This window comes from Rhincodon typus, chromosome 37 (assembly GCF_021869965.1).
Source record: "Rhincodon typus isolate 14 chromosome 37, sRhiTyp1.1, whole genome shotgun sequence".
NCBI lineage: Eukaryota > Metazoa > Chordata > Chondrichthyes > Orectolobiformes > Rhincodontidae > Rhincodon > Rhincodon typus.
The window spans coordinates 822,966-843,950 of record NC_063368.1 but is presented as its reverse complement, the minus strand read 5'-3'; the positions used below and the strand labels follow the sequence as shown (position 1 = coordinate 843,950).

Here is a 20,985-nt window from a genome sequence, read left to right as displayed (position 1 = left end):
CCCTGGGTGCATAGAGGAAAGGAGCTCAAATGGGTTACATTTTATTTATTCATTCATGGGATGAGGGCGTTGCTGGCCAGGCAGCACTTATTGCTCATTCCTAATTGCCCAAAGGGCAGTTAAGAGTCAACTGCATTGCTGTGGGTCTAGAGTCACATGTAGGCCAGACTAGGTATGGATGGCAGTTTTCTTCCCTAAAGGACATCATTAGGTTCTTATTCAATAAAATATTTAGAATTTCAAATTCAAATTCCACTATCTGCCATGGCGGGATTCGAACCTGGGTCCCCAGAACACTGAGTTTCTGGATTAACAGTCCAGCAATAATACCACTAGGCCATTGTCCCTCCCTTCTACATAGAAAATAAGCACTGAGTAACGTAAACGGAAGAAAGGGAACTGGGGTATATACATGCAGAATAGAAGGAGGGACACTGGAATGTAGAGGCTGGCATTTGGGGCACTAGGGTATACATGTGGAGGGTAGGGAATGGGGCATTGAGTTACATAGGTGGATTGTAGGGTTCAGGACAAAGTTGTGAGAAGTCAATTCAATGCATTCTGATGCTGAATATTCTAATCAGTAATGGTTAGCCATCTCATTTGCTTCAGTCACTAAGTAGGAATTTTCATTTTTTTGTTTTGGCAGGTGCTTGGCTTTTAATATTCAGAATGCCACGGCCTCGAGCTGAGATGACAGGAAAAATAGAAAGAGAAACTTCAAAATGGTCGGCTTGGCCAGAGAAGCTGGTGGCTCCTACATTGGATCTGTCTTTACAGGTGAGGGGGAGCAGCATGAACACTTCATCTGGTCGAAGTTTGTGCCCTTGGGATGTTTTTTGTCAAACTCTCCTTGTCTGTGTTCATCTATCTTTCCAATGCATGCCCATGTGTCTTCTATCTGATGTGGTCTAACAGTTACGGCTATAAATTCAAATGCTCCAATCCAGAGTATGTTTATCCCTAAAGTGGAAGGTAGACACATCCCAATGCAGCTGATTTGGAGTTTCCAACAGGTTGCAATCTAGGAGAGGTTTTGAACCAATGACTATCCAGCAAAGACCTGCACTTATTGAAACTCCTGCACTACCACAAGGAGATAAGCAACCTTACTGGCTCTCTGAAGATTGTTTCGGTCACACAGTGTCCCTCCTACAAACTCTATCCTATTCAAATCTGAAATAACTTCACAGGGGCAGGTATTCGTCACCAAGTCACTCATTATTTACATATGAACAGTCCTCAACTTTAGTACTGCCTCATTCAGAGTCAGCTACCACAATATCAGCATCTCTGACACTCCCCTTTTTTATTATGTCAGCTAGGCTCCCAGATTGGACCAGATGAACAGCCCCAACCAGGGAACTCCTATGTTGTCCAGCTGGCTGATCTCATTACAATTGCTACAGAAACCATCCTCGATCCTGACCACAAGAATAGAAGTAGTTGTATCCTAGTCCAAGTAAATTTCATGCAAGGCTATCATTATAGGCACCTCATGTGACACCTATACTTCTGTTTGCAAATGCAGTAGCAACATCCTCATTGGTCTAATAATCGAACTGAAAGTGGAGAAGGTGTTTGACTGGAGGAAGTGGGCAAATGGGTTTGGTAGCACTTTCAGAAGTTGCATTAAATTGCATTGAGTCTGGAATACAGAAGCAGATCAGCTGAACTGGTCACTTCTGGTGTTTGTTGCACCCTGGCCCCCTTCCATCTGTCTCCATCTAATTCAATCAACCTATCCTTTTTCTCCCTAATGGTGCTTCTGTAGCTTCACCTTAAATGCATCTACACTGTTACCTCAATGACTGTTAAGAAATTCCAGATTCTAATTGATGTCTAGTAAAGAATTATCTCCTGAGTTCCTTGTTGGATTTATTCATGGTAATTTTATATTTTTGGTGTTTCCACTTGTGTAGGAACATTTTCTTTTCTAAATCTGCCTCAAAGAATTTAATTACAAAAGCAAAATTCTGTCAATGCTGCAAATCATTATTTTAAAGAGGTCAAGCACCCATCACCTTTTTGCTAATGAGTTATAATCCTATACTCTAGCCTCCTGTTCATAGTACATCGGCAGCCTCGTCCCTTTGGTATTTGACTCCTTTTCCAGACCTTGCAACATAAAATCAGAGAAGTACCCTTCAATGCCCAAATTCTTGGTGCATGAGCAAAGGATCTTGGAAACACAGTTTGGTTATCCACAGTGTAAGAAGCTAGAGGAGCTGAACATCATAAGTGTGGTGATATCGTCCTCGATTATGTAACTAACCCCTCCGTCTCATTGCCAACAAGTCTAGCAGATAATGTTAGATAGCAGGCCATTCTCAAACTGATTCTTGGATCGGGATCCAGCTTCAAATGATTAGGAGAAATACTGACATTGATGTACAACAAAGTGCTCATTCCTGGTCAGTGTATACACTGGCTTGGGCAAATAGAATGACCTGCTTTAGGAAGATTGAGCAGAATAAAACTGAATGCACCCTTTCATCACCTCTACCAACTCCAGATGTTACTATTTAAGATACAGACTATTCCAGGACCTTAACACAGAGTCATAAATACAGAAGAGGCTGTTCAACCCAAGGTGTGTGCGCCAACCTATTTACACTAATCCCACTTTGCTGCACTAGGCTCACTGCACTTTTACTGTCAAACAAAGATTAAAATCAACATAGACTAAACATTACTTAATTGACAACTAATATGTCAAACTACAGGAAAAGTACTTCACCATTATCTAATGCAACCTTTATGCCCCTTTTGCATGTTACACCGTGCTGTAAGCTGATATGTGTACTTGTAGATAGAAATAAACATCTTGCAACTTTTCTAGAAGTCGCCCTTCTCCCTGCCCCACCACGGTGATTGTTTTGCTTGGAAGTATCACTGCACTCGGTCTCCTGAGTATTCATTTAGCCTCAAGGTTCACTCTGGCAGCTCCTTGTTTCTTAAATCTCCAAATTCCTACCTAGTTTCTTCTTTGTTCTGAACAGAAGGTTGAATCTCACAAGTATTCTCCTCTCTCAACAATAGCTTCACTGATGGTCTTTTTTTGTTTTACTCACCAGCATCTCTCTCTGTCCTGGTCTCTAGGTATGTCCAGAAGGACCAGCTCCAGCCCTTTTTGTGTAAAAGTGTCAAAACCAGTTGATTTTGAAGGTTTTGGTCTGGTCCTCGTTTGCCATGTCTCCAGGCAGAGTTTAGAATGACTTAATCATTCCCCATTTCAGGCCTTTCAATTTAATCATAAATTAAGAGACAGTTTAAATGTCAGTGTTATAATGGCCTGCATTTCTAATAACAGTGACCAATTGATCATGGCTGATCTGATATTAATTTTAACTTTACATTTTTACATACCCCCGATAATCTTTCATTCCTTTGGTACAGTACGTTCCAGATTCAAACCTTGCAGAGGAAATATTAATTTTAAAATATTTAAGCCATCTTCCGGCGAGGAACTTTCTTTTAATGTTTAGCTTGATTTGCAGTCTCGTGTGCAGAAAATGGAACAGCAGTTGGCACAACTGGCTTCAGACTTTCATACTCTGTTACAACAAGACAGTGAACCCAATCAGCGAGTACAGCCAGTAGCTGAAAGGGAAAATGTCCCAGTTGTACCTCCACTTACACGGGAGGAGGTGATCAAACTGCTTGAAGAGTTTGCCCATCAACAACAAGAGATGGCGCAAGATGAGCGGTCGAATGATTCAATCTTGAGGATTCAAGTGAGTTTTAATTCCCATCATCTTCAAAACGTCTTTTAATTGTAGAGCTCTGACTTCTGACGTTAAAACGTAGTGTTCAGTGGTTTAGCAGGTGCTTCTCACTACACTATATCTCTATTCCTCGCACCTTAAAAACATGATTGAAGTGTAAACCGAGTGAGCTGAGATATGTTGAGTCTACTGCTGATAATCACAGCAGTGTGGTTATTAAGTGGTATGAATATAGAAAATGAAACTGTATAGCACAGGGAAAGGCCCTTCAGTCCACCATGTCTGTGCTGACCATGATGCAATTCTAAACTAATCCCATCTGCCTGTACATGGTCCATATCCCTCTATTCTCTGCCTAGTCGTGCATCTGTCTAAATGCCTCTTAAACTTTGCTAAGGTTTCTGCTTCTACCACCTCCCCTGGCAGCGCATTGCAGGCAACCTACTACCTACTGTGTAAAAACAATAGTTTTCCTCACACGCCTGCTTTAAACTTTACCCCGTCACCTTAAACCTATGCCCCTAGTATTTGACTTTCCACCTTGGGAAAGAGACACCGACTATTCACCCTATCAATGCCTTTCATAACTTTATGTACTTCTAGCAGGTTACCCCTCAGCCTCTGACACTCTACTGAAAATAATCCAAGTTTGTCCAAACTCTTCTTTATAGTTTATACACTCCATCTGAGGCAATATCTTGGTAAACCTCTTTTGCACTCTCTCAAAGTCTCCACATCTTTCCGATAATGTGGCAACCAGAACTGCAGTCAGTACTCCAAATGTGCCCTTACCAAAGTCTTGTACTGTTTCAGCATGACTTGCCAACTTTACACTCAGTGCCCTGATCGTCAAAGGCAAGCATGCCTTCTTTACCACCTTATTTACTGCTGTTACCACCTTCAGGGGCAGCATGATGACTGTGATTAGCACCACTGCCTCACAGCGCCAGGGACCTGGGTTCGATTCCACCCTCGGGCAACTATCTGTGCGGAGTTTGCACATTCTGCCCATGTGTGCATGGGTTTCCTTTGGGTGCTCTGGTTTCCTTCCATAATCCAAAAATGTTTAGGTTAGTGGATTGGCCATGCTAAATTGCTCCATAGTGCCCAGGGAGGTGTAGATTAGGTGGATATGGTGGGAAGAGGTGTGGGTCTGGGTGGAGTGCTCTTTGGAGGAGTGGTGTGGAGTCATATCATAGAATCATACAATCCCTACAGTGTGGAAACAGGCCCTTCGGCCCAACAAGTCCACACCGAACGTCCGAGCATCCCATCCAGACCCATCCCCCTGTAACTCACCCAATCTACACATCCCTGAACACTACAGGCAATTTAGCATAGCCAGTCCACCTAGCCTGCACATCTTTGGATTGTGGGGAGAAACCAGCTGGGAGAATGCGCAAACTCCACACAGACAGTTGCCTGAGGGTGGAATTGAACCCGGGTCCCTGGTGCTTTACAATGCTAACCACTGTGCCGCCCCGAGTCGATGGGCTGAATGGTCTGCTTCCAAACTGTAGGGATTTTATGATTCAGGGAGCTATGGACTTGGACATCAAGACCCCTCAGTATACCAATGCTCTTAAGGGTACAGCCATTTCCAGGATATTTTCCTTTTTGCATTTGACCTCCCAAAATGCATCACCTCACACACTTGTCTGAATTAAAGTACATCTGCCAATTCTCCACCCAAGTTTCCATCTGATCAATATCCTGCTGTATCCTTTGATAATCTTCCTCAAAATCCACAACTCCACTAATTTTTGTGTCATCTGCAAGTTTACTAATCAAACCATTGACATTTTCATCCAAATAATTTTATATATTTTGCAAACAAGAGGTTCCAGCACTGCTGCTTGCAGGACACAGACCTCCAGTCAGAAAATCATCTGTTCATAACTACCCTCTGTCTTCTATGGCCAAGCCAGTTTTGTATCCAACTTGCCAAATCACCATGGATTCTATCTGTGATTTGATCTTCTGGACTAGCCTACCATGAGGGACCCTGTCAAATGCTTTAGTCAAGTTCATTCCATAACATTCACTGCCTTACTGTCATCAATCATGTGCATGTATGGTCATGCTCAAAACATGAGTACATTGAACCTTTAATATATTGTGCATGTTCCCTAGTTCACTCCATTCATAAATATTCTGGAAAAGATTTCATTTGTACAAGAAGAAAAATTTGAGGTAATGTTTTGTCTTTGTCTTCCCCTAGAGTGATATAGCCACTATCCGGCAACAACAGGATATGCGAATGGAGCAGCTGCTGCTAAAGGTTAATAGCCAAACTGAGGTGAGTTTTGTAAATGTGTGTAGAGGTCTGTCAGTGACTATGAAATTTATTGAATAGTTAGTTAGAAATAGTTAAGATGTGTTTTGAAGAAGCTTTTATGTTTACTATTGCTTGGAGGGTTTGAACTTTGAAAATTTGTGGAGGAATTATTGAGTTTGGTGGACATACCTGGAATGGTTTCTAAAAAAGGAGGTCATTGACTGTTCGCTACGGACATACTTTTTTTTTGGACAAAACTTCCTCAATCATTTGTCTAGTGATAGCTTGCTGTGGCTGGTTTCAAATGATTACTGGTTTAGAGAGGTTCTCACTGTATCATGTTTATTAGGAGGGAAGCCTGTTAGAACAAATTGAGTTGGAGGGAAGGCCACTAAGAACAAGCTGAGTTGGAGGGAAGCTTGCTTGGAACAAGCTGCCCAGCTGATCTGTGTCTCTGTCTTTCTCATTTTTGAAAAGAAACCCTCCACATCAATTCCAGGTAAAACCTATTTGTTCTTTTTAAAGAATAAATTTTAGAGACAATTATGCATGACTAGTGACTTGACTACGTACCAGAACATCCCAGAAACAGATTCTGAAACATCCTTTCTCCGAGGAATGGAAAATTGAAAACTAGAGGCCATAGGTTTAAAGTGAGAGGCAACTTCTTCATGCAGAGAGTGGTGCATATTATGGAATGGGCTGCCAGTGAAAATGGTTGAGGCAGGTACAATAGCAACATTTTAAAAATATTTGGGAAGGTACACGGATGGGAAGGGTTTAGAGGGATATGGACTAAATGCGGGCAATTGGAACTAGCTGAGTGGGCGCCATGGTCAGCATGGACCAGTTTGGGCTGAAGGGCCTGTTTCCATGCTGTATTACTGTATCCTATCCTTTATCCTTTTGTCTTCAGGAACAACTCATTAGCCAAAGTGTGTGTGTGTGTGTGTGTGTGTGGTCGTTTACACTTCATTGTTACTAACTCTGTTAAACAATGGCTGCATCTGTGCTGAACGAGCTTTGGTTTGATAGCTAAACCCATAACTGTTTATTAAGAAACTTGTTTTGTCTTGTTAAAAATATGATATTAATACAATATTTTATTCTATATTGTGACCCATGTGGAGTGGTGGGATGATGGTGCACTCCAGCCTGCCTTCATCAGTAGTAGGTAAGTTATTGCAGACGATACTGAGGGACAGGATCAACCAACATTTGGATAGTCAAGGTCTGATTAGGGATAGTCAGCGTGGATTTGTGCGTGGGAAGTCCTGTCTGATAAATCTTTGAGGTAACCGAGAGGATAGATGATGGTAGGGTAGTGGATGATGTCTATATGGAATTTGGTAAGGCCTTTGACAAGGTCCTACATGGCAGGCTAGCCGTGAAGGTTAGGTTGCATGGGATCCAGGGAGAGCTAGCTAATTGGGTTCAAAATTGGCTCGATGGTAGGAAGCAGAGGGGGATGGTTGAAGGTTATTTCTCGGACTGGAGGCCTGTGACTAGTGGTGTGCCACAGGGATCGGTGCTGGGACTTTTGTTATTTGTTATTTACATAAACAATCTGGATGTGAATGTACAAGGTACGATCAGTAAGTTTGTGGGTGATACAAAATTAGGAGGTATCGTTGATAGCGAGGAAAGTTCCAGATTAATGTCCAGGACTTTTCAGAAGGTAAGGAGTAATCTAGGAACAACACAGTTATAGTTTTACAGTGTTGGTTCCCTAAAAGGTGAGAATGGGAAGTTAATATTCATATTAAAGAAATCGTGGATGTAATTCTGGTGTAGGGTGTGATTTATTTCTATTTTATCTAATTTGCTTTTGAATTTTGAACTAGTAGCATATGGGGGTTTTCTGGGTGTCTGAAGGATTAGAATCAGTCATGCAGCATGGAAACAAACCCTTTGATCCAATCAGTCCATGCCGACCGCAATCCCAAACTAAACAGGACCCACTGCCTGCCCTTGGCCTGTATCCCTCCACACATTTCTTATTCATGTACTTATATAAATGTCTTTTAAACATTCTAATTGTACCTGTATCTATCACTTCTCCTAGAAGCTTATTCCACAAATGACCGACTGTATAAAAAAGGTTTTTAGTTTATAAAGGCATCATGTGTTGGCATAATCTTCATTGGTCAAATGGCCTGTTTCTGTGTTGCATTGCTTTGATTTTTTTTGAGTAGGGAGTTTAGTAACAGTTCTAGGCCATAAGTGTTTGGATGAAATCCTGAACAGGTTATTTAAAGCTAAGGAAGTTTTAGCTCAGGTATAGAAAGGCTCCAGGAAGAGGCTATCACATTCTCCATACTGGAAGTTGAAGTTACTGTTAAAGTAAACCTATGGAGGTGATAGAGAAGAGATTCTGTCCGGTGCAAGTACTGTGAAAGGAAGTTTTTCAGATGAAATATTTACTATATATTTTGAAACCTCTAAAGGCAAATTGTATATAAATAGTTTGGCTTACTGTGTTTTCTATTGCTTTCTTTTGCACAATAAACTCCTGTTTTCTTCTTGAAAACCAAAAGTGCAGTGTAGCTTGCTTATAATTCAGTGAGAGATCACCTTGTTAAAATGAATAGACACAATACCATTTATCAAACCAGATTTCTGTCAGGGTTTCATCTTGTTCGGTAATAACACGAGCTGGATTCAGAACTCAAGATAATTGGGAAGCGCAGCATGTTTTTGTGAAGGGGAAATTGTGTTTAACCAACTTATTGGAATTCTTGAAGTAACATTTGAATTTGAATCATTTATTGTCACGTATTCAATATTAAATACGGTGAAAAGTGTGTACTGTTGCCATGCATAGGTACCATTCACATTAACTTAAAACTGAACTTAAAAAACAAAAGATAGATTTGGGTGGTACGGTGGCTGTGGTTAACAATGCTGCCTCGCAGCGCCAGGGTCCTGGGTTCAATTCCACCCTTGGGCGACTGTCTGTATGGAGTGTGCACATTCTCCCCGTGTCTGTGTGGGTTTGCTCTGGGTTTCCCCCCTCAGTCCAAAGATGTGCAGGTTAGGGTGGATTGGCCATGCTAAATTGGCCATAGTGTTCAGGGATGTGTAGATTAGGTGGGTTATGAGGGATAGGTCTGGGTAGGATGCTCTGAGGGGCGGTGTGGACTTGTTGGGCCAAAGGGCCTGTTTCCAACTTGAACCCACAATGCCTGGCTTAGGAGGCCAGTGCCTTATCCATTAGGCCACTGGGGCCAGGTGCATGATTTGGTACAGAGTTGTTTTCAACAGAGTTCAGAAGCACAAGACATGATTTGATCAAAGTTTTTGAGGGCTGGAATACACGAGCAAGGAAGTACTGCTGAGGATGTATAAGGCTCTGGTTAGATTGCATTTAGAACGTTGTGAACAGTTTTGGGCCACCTATCTAAGGAAGGATGTGCTGGCATTGGAGAGAGTCTAGAGGAGTTTACAAGAATGACCCAGATATGAAGGGCTTGGCATATGAGGAGCAGTTGAAAATTCTGGGTATGTACTCAGTGGAATTTAGAAGAATTGGGGAATCTCATTGAATCTTATAGAATACTGAGAGGCCTGGATAGAGTGGACATGGAGAAGGTGTTTCCACTAGTAGGAGAGACTAGGACCCAAGGACACAGCCTCAGTAAAGGGAAAACCCTTTAGAATAGAGATGAGGAGGAATTTCTTTAGCCAGAGTGTTGTGAATCTTTGGAACTCGTTGCCACAGAAGGCTATAGAGGCCAAGACAGGTTTTAAAGCAGAGAAAGCTAGGTGGTTCTTGATTAGTAAGGGGATCAAGGGTTACGCAGAGAAGGTTAAGAAACCTATATCAACAATGATCAAATAACGGAGGATACCCGAATGTAGGGCCAAATGGTCTAATTCTGCTCCTATATTTATGATCTTGACAAGTTGGATGTGGAAAAGTTGTTTCTTCCATAACTAGGGATACTTGTTTTAAAATTAGGGGCATCATTTTTGGTAACAGATGAGGGAATTTTTTTTAGTTCTCTAAAGGCTTATGGTTTTGGAGCTAAACGTGATTTTTTTTGTTTTTAAGGCAGAGGTAGATTATGTTTAGGTAAGGGAAACCTAGATTAGCAGGGGTTAATGGGAATGAGAGTGTAGGAGACTGAGGGGGGGAATCTTGTAGGAGTGTATAAAATCATGAGGCATGGATAGGGTGAATGCACGCAGTCTTTGCCTTAGGGTTGGGGAATCGGGGACTACAGGGCATCCGTTTAAGGTAAGAGGGGAAAGAATACATGGAACCTGAGGGGTAACTTTTTTTACAGAGAGGGTGGTATGCATAACGGAATGAGCTGCCAGCAGAAGTGGTTGAACCAGGTACATTAACAACATTTAAAAGACGTTTGGACAAATACATGGATAGGGAAAGGTTTAGAAGGATGTGGGCCAAGTGCGGAGAAATGGGGTTAGTGTGTATGGACATTTTGGTTGGCATGGACCAGTTTGAGCTGAAGTCTCCGTGCTGTAGGACTCTGACTGTATGACTCTAAATGACTGTGAAGCATTGGGCCGACAAAGCCAAATCCCAAGTATTCCAACCAGGGATTAGTGGTATTGAAGTCAGCATAGTTCCAGACAACCATAGAGCTGCTCTTTTTTTTTATTAGTGAGAGACAACTGGTGATGAGTTTAACCTGAGGGTCACCACACCTTGGGCAACTTTGAGAAGGTGGGATTTTCCTGGAGCTTTTAGCCAGTACAGGAATTGAACCCACACTCTTGGCTTCGTTCAATATGGCAAACTAGCCATTCAGCTAACTGATCCCTAGTGAGTGTTAGTTATACTGCCTTTACAGTGTCAACAATTTTATTCGGTGGTCAATACAGATAGTCAAGATGATTGGTAAAGTAAATCACCAATTGACACCTCAGATGGCTAGTAAAGAATCAGCTATGTCAATGTGTTGAAGCATTGCTGTCGGGAGCAGTAAACTTCGGTCAGTTAGATGTTGTGCTTTTGTATTTAGAGGCAAAAGAATGAAAGGACCTAACAAAGCTACTGATTAAATGTAAAGAAGCCTGTAGGGACACATCAGGGTGTATAAGTTTTATATAACTTATTTATCACTTCAGTCCAGAGAAACATATCCAGGTGAATACAGAAATGTGACTGTGGACAAAGGTGCAACACCTGCCCATTTACCTCCTCCCTCCTCACTATCCAAGGGCTCAAAACATACCTTCCAGGTGAAGCAACACTTCACCTGCACTTGACACAATCTAGTCTACTGCATTCGCTGCTCACAATGTGGCCTCCTCTACATCAGGGAAACAAAACGTAGGCTGGGTGACTGCTTCGTAGAACATCTATATTCTGCTCGCAAAAACGACCCTGAGCTAGCTGTTGCCTGGCCAACATCTGTCTCCGGTTTGTTGCAGTGTTCCAGTGAAGCTCAATGCAAGCTGAGAGAACAACACCTCATTTTCTGCTTGGGGTTTCTGCAGCCCTCTGGACTCCATATTGAGTTCAATAATTTTAGGGCCTAAACTCTCCCATGTCCTAGCCCCCTAATTCTTGTTATCTCACAGCCTGCCCTTACACACTGCCTATTGTTGGTCACTAACGGTCCCATTAACAACTATTCACCCTCCCCAGCCAGATTGTTTTCAACTCCTTTGTCTATCGAACTGCTGTTTTTCTCTCCAGACTCCATCCTATTGTTTACTCCCTACCCCATCCCTCTCCCTATATTTTCATATAAACCGACGTTTTCCAGGCTACCATCCATTCTGAGGAAGGGTCACAGGACCCGAAACGTTAACACTGATTATTTTTCTTCACAGATGCTGCCAGACCTGCTGAGCTTTTCCAGCAACTTCTGTTTTTGTTCCTGATTTACAGCATCCACAGTTCTTTCGGTTTTTCTACAAGTTAACACAAATTTGCATCTCTTAGAAAATATTTGTACGTGTAATGTGAAACATGATACATTAAACTATGCTTTGGGGCCATGAACTGGACCTCATTGTTCCCATGGTTTCTTGGTAACAATTTATGATGATAAGTATTGCTTTGTGCTGTTTTGAAACCTCAATCAACGTGAGAAAGAGAATAACAATTTATGAAGTATTTTGGTGTCCATACTACACTGGGTTTTAAATTAGCTTTAGAGTTTGGGTTTTGGTACATATTTCTAAATTCAAGACTGGCTTTGGGCTCAGACCATCTTTTGCCAGATTGAAAACTAATAAATTAATGGCAATGCTGCTGCATGTTTTATGTTGCTAACAATATGTTAAAACTTCCGTGATGGTGTTCAATTTCTTTATTAATGATTTGGTGAAAGTCTTCTAGTTTGTAATCCAGATTCATGGTATTATCTTGATGCTTCAAACCTCTGGGCAGCTTATTTGAAAATAAGATGACTGCCCTAAAAGCGCAAAAGTAGCAAAACCAGCGTCTGGGCAGTCATAACTGGAAATCAGTACAAACCTCAAATATAAACATAAAATTGAATACTATTTTCTGTGTTTACTCTTTCCAGGAGATGTTCAGAGAAATAAAGGAAGCAAAGTCTGCTTTTGTAAGGTACGAAAGATGGGGCTGATTGCACGGTTTCTCTGCCATGTATGAAATTGTCCAACAGGAATGTTTTCAATTGGATATAGCCACAGTAAATGATTATTGCTAATTTAGAATTATTTGTTCTGTTGGTTGTGTTGTTGAGAACTGCCTTGAAAATACCACCAACAGTGGAGCTGAATGAGCAAATTCTGCAACTGATGTTCCACTGTACAACTTGGTACTGTCAAACTAGTTGTTCGTACTTTCAGCAATTGTGCTGATATCTCTTTTGTTGTTGGAAGAAAGCCAACATCATAGTGCTGGTGGGTGCAGATGATTACATGCATTCTTAAGTGACTGGTACATGAAGCAGAGTATGGCTCCTTGCTGAACAAGTTATCCTTTGTCGCCTTCAGACTTGCAGAATTGAAGAAAAAGCTTGCTTGAATACTATGTTTCTTCACACGCATCCCCCCTCCTCCATCCCCACCCTTGATGGTATTGAACCTTGCAGTTTCACAGGCATCACCAATTCTGATTTAATACAGTCAGAGTCATACAGCATCGAAACCAACCCTTCAGCCCAGCTTGTCGTGCTCACCAGGTTTTCATAGAATCCCTACAGTGTGGAAACAGGTCCTTCAGCCCAACAAGTCCACACTGAAAACAAAGGCTGACCCGATCAGCAAGCACTCATTTTGCCGAAACCCAGGATTGAACCAGGGACTTTTAAATCTTTGGTTTAACGCTCTCCCAACTGAGCTCTTTCAGCTGGCAGTTTTCTAAACTGAACTAGTCCCATTTGCCCGCATTTGACCTATTTTCCACAAAACCTATCCTTTCCATGTACCTGTCTGGAGGTCTTTGTAATTGTACTTGCCTGTGCCATTTCCTCTGGCATTTATTTCCATATATGCACCACCCTCTGGGAAGGGCTGGACTGGCAACTCCATGTTTCAGGATGTAGGATCTTTAAATGAGACCTGAGGAGGATATAAAACGGGTGATGGTGCAGCACTATTAATTAAGGAGTCAATTATTGCAATAAGGAAAGATGATATTTTGAAGGGGTCCTCAATTGAGGTTTTGTGGGTAGAACTTAGGAATGTTAAGAGGGCAACCACTTTACTGAGAATGTATTATAGGCCTCAAAAGAGTCAGTGGGAAATAGACATTTCACACTGGTGTGTAACAGTAATGATCATGGAAGAGCAGTGATACCCAATGGATTTTAACTTTCCTATCATAAAAATTGCAATAGTCATAATGTTATGTGGTTAGAGGGGTGGATGTACTGAAATGTATCCAGGGGAGTTTTTATATTAATATACAGACTACCCAACAAGGGATGGTGCTTTGCTGGATCGGTTTCTGGGGGAAGAAGCCAGACAAGTATTCTACACAGTGGGAGAACATTTTAGTGATAGCGACCACAGCATAGTCAAGTTCAAATTTGTTCTGGGCAAGGAAAAAGAGGGCCTGCAAAAAATGGCTTTGGACTGGGGAAAGACAGATTTTATTAAAGTTGACTGGGAACAGACCCTTGTAGGTGAGTCTACAGCGGAGCAGTGGGGGTCATTCAGAAAGGAGCTGGGGAGAGTAAATGTTAGGGGGAAATATAGCAGCAATAAGTTGAGAATACCCCAGATGTCTAGGACAATTCAATTCTGAATGAGGAAGAACAAAGGCTTTCAGCAAATTCAAAGTGAGCAATTTGGCTGCGGCCCTGGAGAAATACAGTAAGTGCAGAAGGAAAGTGATTAACCATTCTTCGATGGATAGTGCAGGAGGGCATGCCAGGAGCAGCACCAGGTGTACCTGAAAATGAGGTGTAAGCCTGGTGAAGCTACAAAGCAGGATTATTGTGCCAAACGGCATACTCAGAGCTGAGTGATCCCACAACCAATGGATCAGACCTAAGCTCTGCAGCCTTGCCACATCTAGTCGAAAATGGTGGTGAACAATTAAACAACTCACTGGAGGAGGAGGCTCCCCAAATATCCCCATTCTCAAAGATGGAAGAGCCCAGCTAATCCAGCCCAGATAAGGCTAAAGCATTTGCAGCAATCTTCAGCCAGAAGTGCTGAGCAGATGATCCATCTCAGCCTCCTCCAGTGGTTCCCAGCATGACAAATACTAGTCTTCAGCAAGATTTGTGCTTCACAGTTTGTTGCTCCCCTAGCCAAGCTCTTCCAGTACAGTTACAACACTGGTATCTACCCGACAATGTGCAAAAATGCTCAGATATGTCCTGTATGTAAAAAAAAAAAAAAAAAAATGGGAAGGGACAAATCCTACCAGCCAATTACCACAGCATCAGTCGCCCCTCGATCATCAGTAAAGCAATGGAAGGTGTCAGTAACAGTGCTATCAAGCAGCACCTGCTCAGTGACGCCCAGTTTGGGTTCCACCAGGGCCACTCAGCTCCTGACCCCATTACAGCCTTGGCTCAAACATGGACAAAAGAGTTGAATTCCTGAGGTGAGGTGAGAGTGACAGCCCTTGATATCAGGCTGCATTCGACTGAGTGTGGCATCAAGGAGCCCTACTAACCTGGAATCAATGGGTATCAGAGAGCAACTCTCCACTGGTTGGAGTCATACCTAACGCATAGGAGGTTGACCATGGTAGTGAGACGTCAGTCATATCAACTCCAGGACATCTCTGCAGGAGTTCTTCAGGGTAGTGTCCTAGGCCCAACCATCTTCAGCTGCTTCATCAATGACCTTCTCTCCATCATAAGGTCAGAAGTGGGGATGTACACTGATGACTGTTCAACACCATTCGTGTCTCTTCAGATATTGAAACCGTCCATGTTAAAATGCAACAAGATCTGGACAATATCCAGGCTTGGGCTGACAAGTGGCAAGTAACGTTCATGCCACACAAATGTCAGGCAATGACCATCACAAATAAGAGACAACCTAACCATCACCATTGAATGTCAATAGTGTTACCATCACTGAATTCCCCACCATCAATATCCTGGGGGTTACCATTGACCAGAACCTCAATTGGACTCCCTGCATAAACATGGTGGCTATAACAGCAGGTCAGAGGTTAGAAATTCTGCGTCAAGTAACTCACCACCTGACTTCCCAAAGCCTGTCCACTACTTGGGGCAGCACGGTGGCTCAGTGGTTAGCACTGCTGCCACACAGCACCAGGGACCCAAGTTTGATTCCACCCTTGGGTGACTGTGCAAGTTCCACACAGGTATTCTCCCCGTATTTGTGTGGGTTTCCTCCAGGTGCTCCGCTTCCCTCCCACAGTCCAAAGATGTGGAGGCCAAGTAGAGTAGCCATAGGAGAAGTGCAAGGTTACAGGGATAGGGTAGAATGTTGAGTCTGGATGGGCTGCAGTTCGGAGGGTCGGTGTGGACTCGATGGGCCAAATTCCCTCTTTCCACATTGTAGGGATTCTGTGATCCACAAGGCACATGTCAGGAGTGTAATGGAATACTCCCCACTTGCCTGAATTGGTGCAGCTCCACAACACTCAAGGAGCTTGACACCATCCAGGACAAAGCAGCCTGCTTGATTGGCACCACATCCACAAGCATCCACTCCCTCCTCCACTGATGCTCAGTAATAGCACTATGTGCCATCTACAAAATGCACTGCAGAAATCACAAAATCCTCAGTCGGCACCTTCCAAACCCACGACTACCTCCATCTAGAAGCACAAGGGCAGCAAATACGTGGGAACAGCATCTTCAAGTTCCCCTCCAAGCTACTCGCTACTCTGAGTTGGAGATATATCACGGATCCTTCATTGTTGCTGGGAGGGAATTCCCTCCCTAATGGCATTGTGGGCCAACCCACAGCAGGTAGACACAGCAGTTCAAGAAGACAGCTCACCACCACCTTCTCAAGAGTAACTAGGCGAGACAATGATGCCCACATCACAAAATGCCTTTTTTAAAAAGGCAACCTGTGTGTGAAGTTGCAGGTTATTGGGTGGGGGTTAAATGAATACTTCTCTTTGGCCTTCACCCTGGGAAAGGAGAACATAGGTGTGGAATTCAGAAAAAGGGACTGTGAAGAACTTGCATGGTTCGACATAGGAAATGGGGAGGTATTGGAGGCTGTGTCGGGCTTAAAATCAGGCAAATCCCCTGGCCTGGATGAATTTCATTTGAGGCTGCTGTAGGAGATGACGCACCAAATTGCAGGGGCTCTGACACAAATTTTTGATTTCTCTCTGGCCATGTGGGACATGCCAGAGTCTTAAAGGATGCCTAATGTGATTCCACTCTTCAAGAAGGGTGGTAGAGATGAACCAGGAAATTATTGACCGGTGAGTCTCATGTCAGCTGTAAGGAAACAATTAGAGAAAATTCTGAAGGAGAGAATTAATATCCACTTGGAAAGGCATGGATTAAATAGGGTTAGTCAGCATAGCTTTGTCAGAGGGAGGTCATGCCTAACAAATTGTTACAGAACTACAGTCGATGTAGTTTACATATATTTTAGCAAAGCTTTTGATTGATAAAGTTAAAGTACATGGAATTGAGGGGAACTTGGTGAGATGGATCAGAAACTGGCTTAGTAGTGGGACACCAAAGGGTAGTGGTAGAAGGTTGTTTGAGTGATTGGAGGTTGGTGTCGAGCGGTGTGCCGCAAGGATCAGTGCTGGGACCCTTATTGTTTGTTTTATACATAATTGATAATGATGAATATGTGGGGAGATGTTAAGCAAGTTTTCATACAACAAGAAGATTGGTAGGGTCGTTAACCATAAAGAAGCTGCTTGTAGGTTACAGGAAGATATAGATGGGTTGGTCAAATGAGCAGACCAGTGGCAGATGGCATTTAGCCCTGATAAGTGTGAGGTGATGTGCTTTGGAAGAAGAAACAAGATGAGGGAGTATTTAATGAGTGGCAGGACACCGGGTAGCTTAGATGAACAAAGGATCTTGGAGTAATTATCGACAGTTCCCTGAAGTCAGCAGAACACGTGAATAGGATAGTTAAGAAGGCATATAAGACACTTGCTTTCATCAGTCGTGGCACAAAGTGCAAGAGCGAGGGGGAAATGTTGGAGTTGTACAGAGGGAATACAGAAGTGGTTCACCAGGATGTTGCCTGGGATGGAGAAATTGAGCTGTAAGGAGAGGCTAGATAGGCTTGGATTGCTTTCTCTGGAGCAGAAAAGGCTGAAGGGAGACATGAATGAGGAGTGTAAGATTGAGGGGTATAGACAGGGTGAATAATGCGTTGGTTGAGGGGTCAATCATGAGAGGGCATAGTTTTGGGGTAAGGGGCAGGATATTCAGAGGGGATTTAAGAAAAAAAAATTTTTTTCACTCGCTGGGTGGTGGGAATCTGGAATGCACTGCCTGAGAGAGTATTTGAGGCTGGAAACCTTACAACCTTTGGGGAAAAATATTTGGATGAGCTTTCAAACATTAATAATGTCACAATTTTCAAGGATATGGGGACAAGTGCAGGAAATTGGGATTAGCGCACTGTTAGCTATAGTTATTGTCAGTGCAGATTTGATGGGCAGAAAGGCCTGTTCTGCACTGTATAACTCTCTGAAAAGTTGCTGCTTAGGTCCCTCTTCAATCTTTCTACCCTCACCTTGAACATGTGCTCTCTATTTTTGGACTCCCCTACCCTAGGGAAAAGAACTTGACTGTTCTCCTTATCTATGCCCTCATGATTTTATAGACCTCTATAAGATCACCATTTAGCCTCCTATGCTCCAGGGGAAAAAAGTCCCAGCCTCCCCTTTATAACGCAAATCCTTCAGCCTCAGTAACATCCTTTTAAATCCTTTATAAACCCTTTCCAGTTTAATAACATCCTTTCAATAGCATGGCAACCAGAATTGTATGCAGTACTCCAAATGTGGCCTTACCAATGTCTTGTACAGTCATCCATGATGTCCCAACTCCTGTGCTCAATGCTTTGACCAATGAAGGCATGGGTGCCAAATGCCACCTTCACCACTGTGTCTATCAGCGATGACCTCTCTGTTCAACAATGTTCCCCAGGGCCCCATTATTAACTGTATAAATCCTGCCTTGGTTTGTCTTACCAAAATGCAACACCTTGCATTTACCTTAAATTAAACTCAATCTGCCATTCCTCGGTCCACTGGCCTAGTTGATGAAGATCATGTTGTTGTGGTCTTAGATAACCTTCTTCACAGTCCACCATACCACTATTTTTTGTCATCTGCAAACTTACTAACCATGCCTCCTATATGCTCATTCAAATTTTTTATATAAATGACAAACCGCAGTGGACCTAACACCCTGGTCACAGGCCTCCAGTCTGTAAAACAACCCTCTACTACCACCACCCTCTGCCTCCCACTGTCAAGCCAATTTTGTATCCAATTGACTAGCTCTCCCTAGATCCCATGCGATCTAATCCGGTCTACAATAAGGAACCTTGTTGATGGCCTTGCTGAAGTCCATGTAGACAACGTCTATTGCTCTGCCTTCATCAATCTTCTTGGTCAATCTCATTAAAACTCAAGTTAGTGAGACACGATTTCCTACTAACATAGCCGTGCTGACTATCCCTAATCAGTCCTTGCCTTTCCAAATGCATGTAAATCCTGTCCCTCTGAATCCCATCCAAGACCTTGCCCACCACTGATGTCAGGCTCACCGGTCTGTTGTTCCCTGGCTTTTCCTTGCAGCTTTTCTTAATGGCACAATATCATTCACCCTCCAGTCTTCTGGCACCTCACCCCATGGCTATTGATACAAATACCTCTGCTACAGGCCCTACAGTTTCTTTCCTAGCTTCCCACAACGTCATGGGATGCACTTGATCAGGTCCCAGGGATTTATCTACTTTTGTCCGTTTTAAGACCTCTAGCACCACCTTCTTCATAATGTGCATTCTCTCTTCAAGGCATCACTGTTTATTTCTCAGAGTTCCCTAGCTTCCATGCATTTCTCCATAGTAAAAACTGATGGAAAATAATCGTTTAAGATCTCTCCCATCTCCTGTGCTTTCACAGAGGCAGCCTTGTTGATTTTTAAGGGGCCCTATTCTTTCCCTAGTTACTCGTTTGTTGCTTAATATATTATAGAATCTCTTTGGACTCTCCTTGTCCTTTATCTGCCAAAGCTATCTCGTGTCCCCTTTTTTTGCCCTCCTGACTTTCCTCTTAAGTCTACTCCTACATCCCCTATACTCAAGGGATTCACTTGGTCCCAGCTGTCTATATCTGACACATGCCTTTTCTTTTTTCTTAACCAGCGACTCAATATCTCTAGTCATCCTGTGTTCTGTACTCCTACCAGTCTTGCTTTCACACTAACAGGAACATGCTGGTCCTGAACTCTTGTTATCTCGCTATACAAAGCTTCCCACTTGCCATTCATTTCCTGTTCACTTCCTGTGAACAGCCTCCCCCATCAGATTTTGAAAGTTATTGTCCAATACCATCAAAATTGGCCTTGCTCCAGTTTAGAACTTGCAGACCATGCCTTTTCTGTTACTAATCGAATTGTGGTCCTAAAGTGTACCCCCACTAACACTTCAGTTAGTTGCCCTGACTGATTTCCCAAGGGGAGGTTGGGATTTGTCCCTTCTTTAGTAGGGCTAATTACATATTAATTGAGGGAGTTTTCTTGAGCACACTTAACAAATTCCTCCCCATCCAAGCCTGTAACAATATAACAGTCCCAGATTATGTTTAGAAAGTTAAAATCCCCTACTATTACCACCATTCTTACAGCTATCTGCTCCCTACATATTTGCTCCTCAATTTCCCATTGACTATGACACCTGTAACACAATCACATCAAAGTGATCACCCCTTCTTATTTCTCAGTTCTACCCATGTAACTTCACTGGATGATCCCTCAGGAGTACTGTTGTGATGTTTTCCCTAACCAAAAACACCACTCCCCGATCTCTCTTGCCTCCTCTTCTATCCTTCCAATAGCATCCTATAACCCAGAACATTGAGCTGCGAATCCTGCCCCTCCTTCAGCCATGTTTCTGTAATGGCTATGCTATTTCAGTCCCATGTTTCTATCCATGCCCTGAATTCATCTGCCCTACCTGTCAGGCTTCTTGCTTTGAAATAAATGCAGTTTAATTAATCAGGCTTCCCTTGTTCTCTGCCTTGCTCTTGCCTGTCTTGTCTACTTAACTTGGTCTCTTTTAACCTTACACTGCTGCTTAGGGTCCCACCCTGCTGCCAGACTAGTTTAAACCCACCTGAGTAAATCTCTAGCAAATCTCCCTGCCAGAATTTTGATCACTCTCCAGTTCAGATGCAACCCATCCCTCTTGTACAGGCCTCTTTTGCCCCAGAAGAGATCCCAGTGATCCAAAAACGTGAATTCCGGCCCACTCCACCAGCTCCTCAGCCAAGCATTCACCTGCCCTATCCTCCTATTCCTCCTCTCACTCCTCTCACTAACACCAGGAATAAGCCAGAGATTACTACCTGCATTTTAACCTCCAGCCTAA

At 42.9% G+C, this 20,985-nt stretch overlaps 1 protein-coding gene across 2 annotated transcripts in view; it reads left to right on the top strand.

Annotated features, from left to right (window-relative positions):
* LOC109916016 (SUN domain-containing protein 2) overlaps window positions 1-20,985 on the top strand; it is a 76,036-nt gene that overhangs the window by 6,280 nt on the left and 48,771 nt on the right. Inside the window, exons 6-9 of one of the 2 annotated variants that reach the window (XM_048617599.1) lie at window positions 650-780; window positions 3,501-3,737; window positions 5,950-6,027; window positions 12,516-12,559. In XM_048617599.1, coding sequence (XP_048473556.1) covers window positions 650-780; window positions 3,501-3,737; window positions 5,950-6,027; window positions 12,516-12,559 — 490 coding nt within the window. Of the gene's footprint in view, window positions 1-649; window positions 781-3,488; window positions 3,738-5,949; window positions 6,028-12,515; window positions 12,560-20,985 lie in introns of both variants that reach the window. The other variant, XM_048617598.1, reaches the window with a different exon arrangement.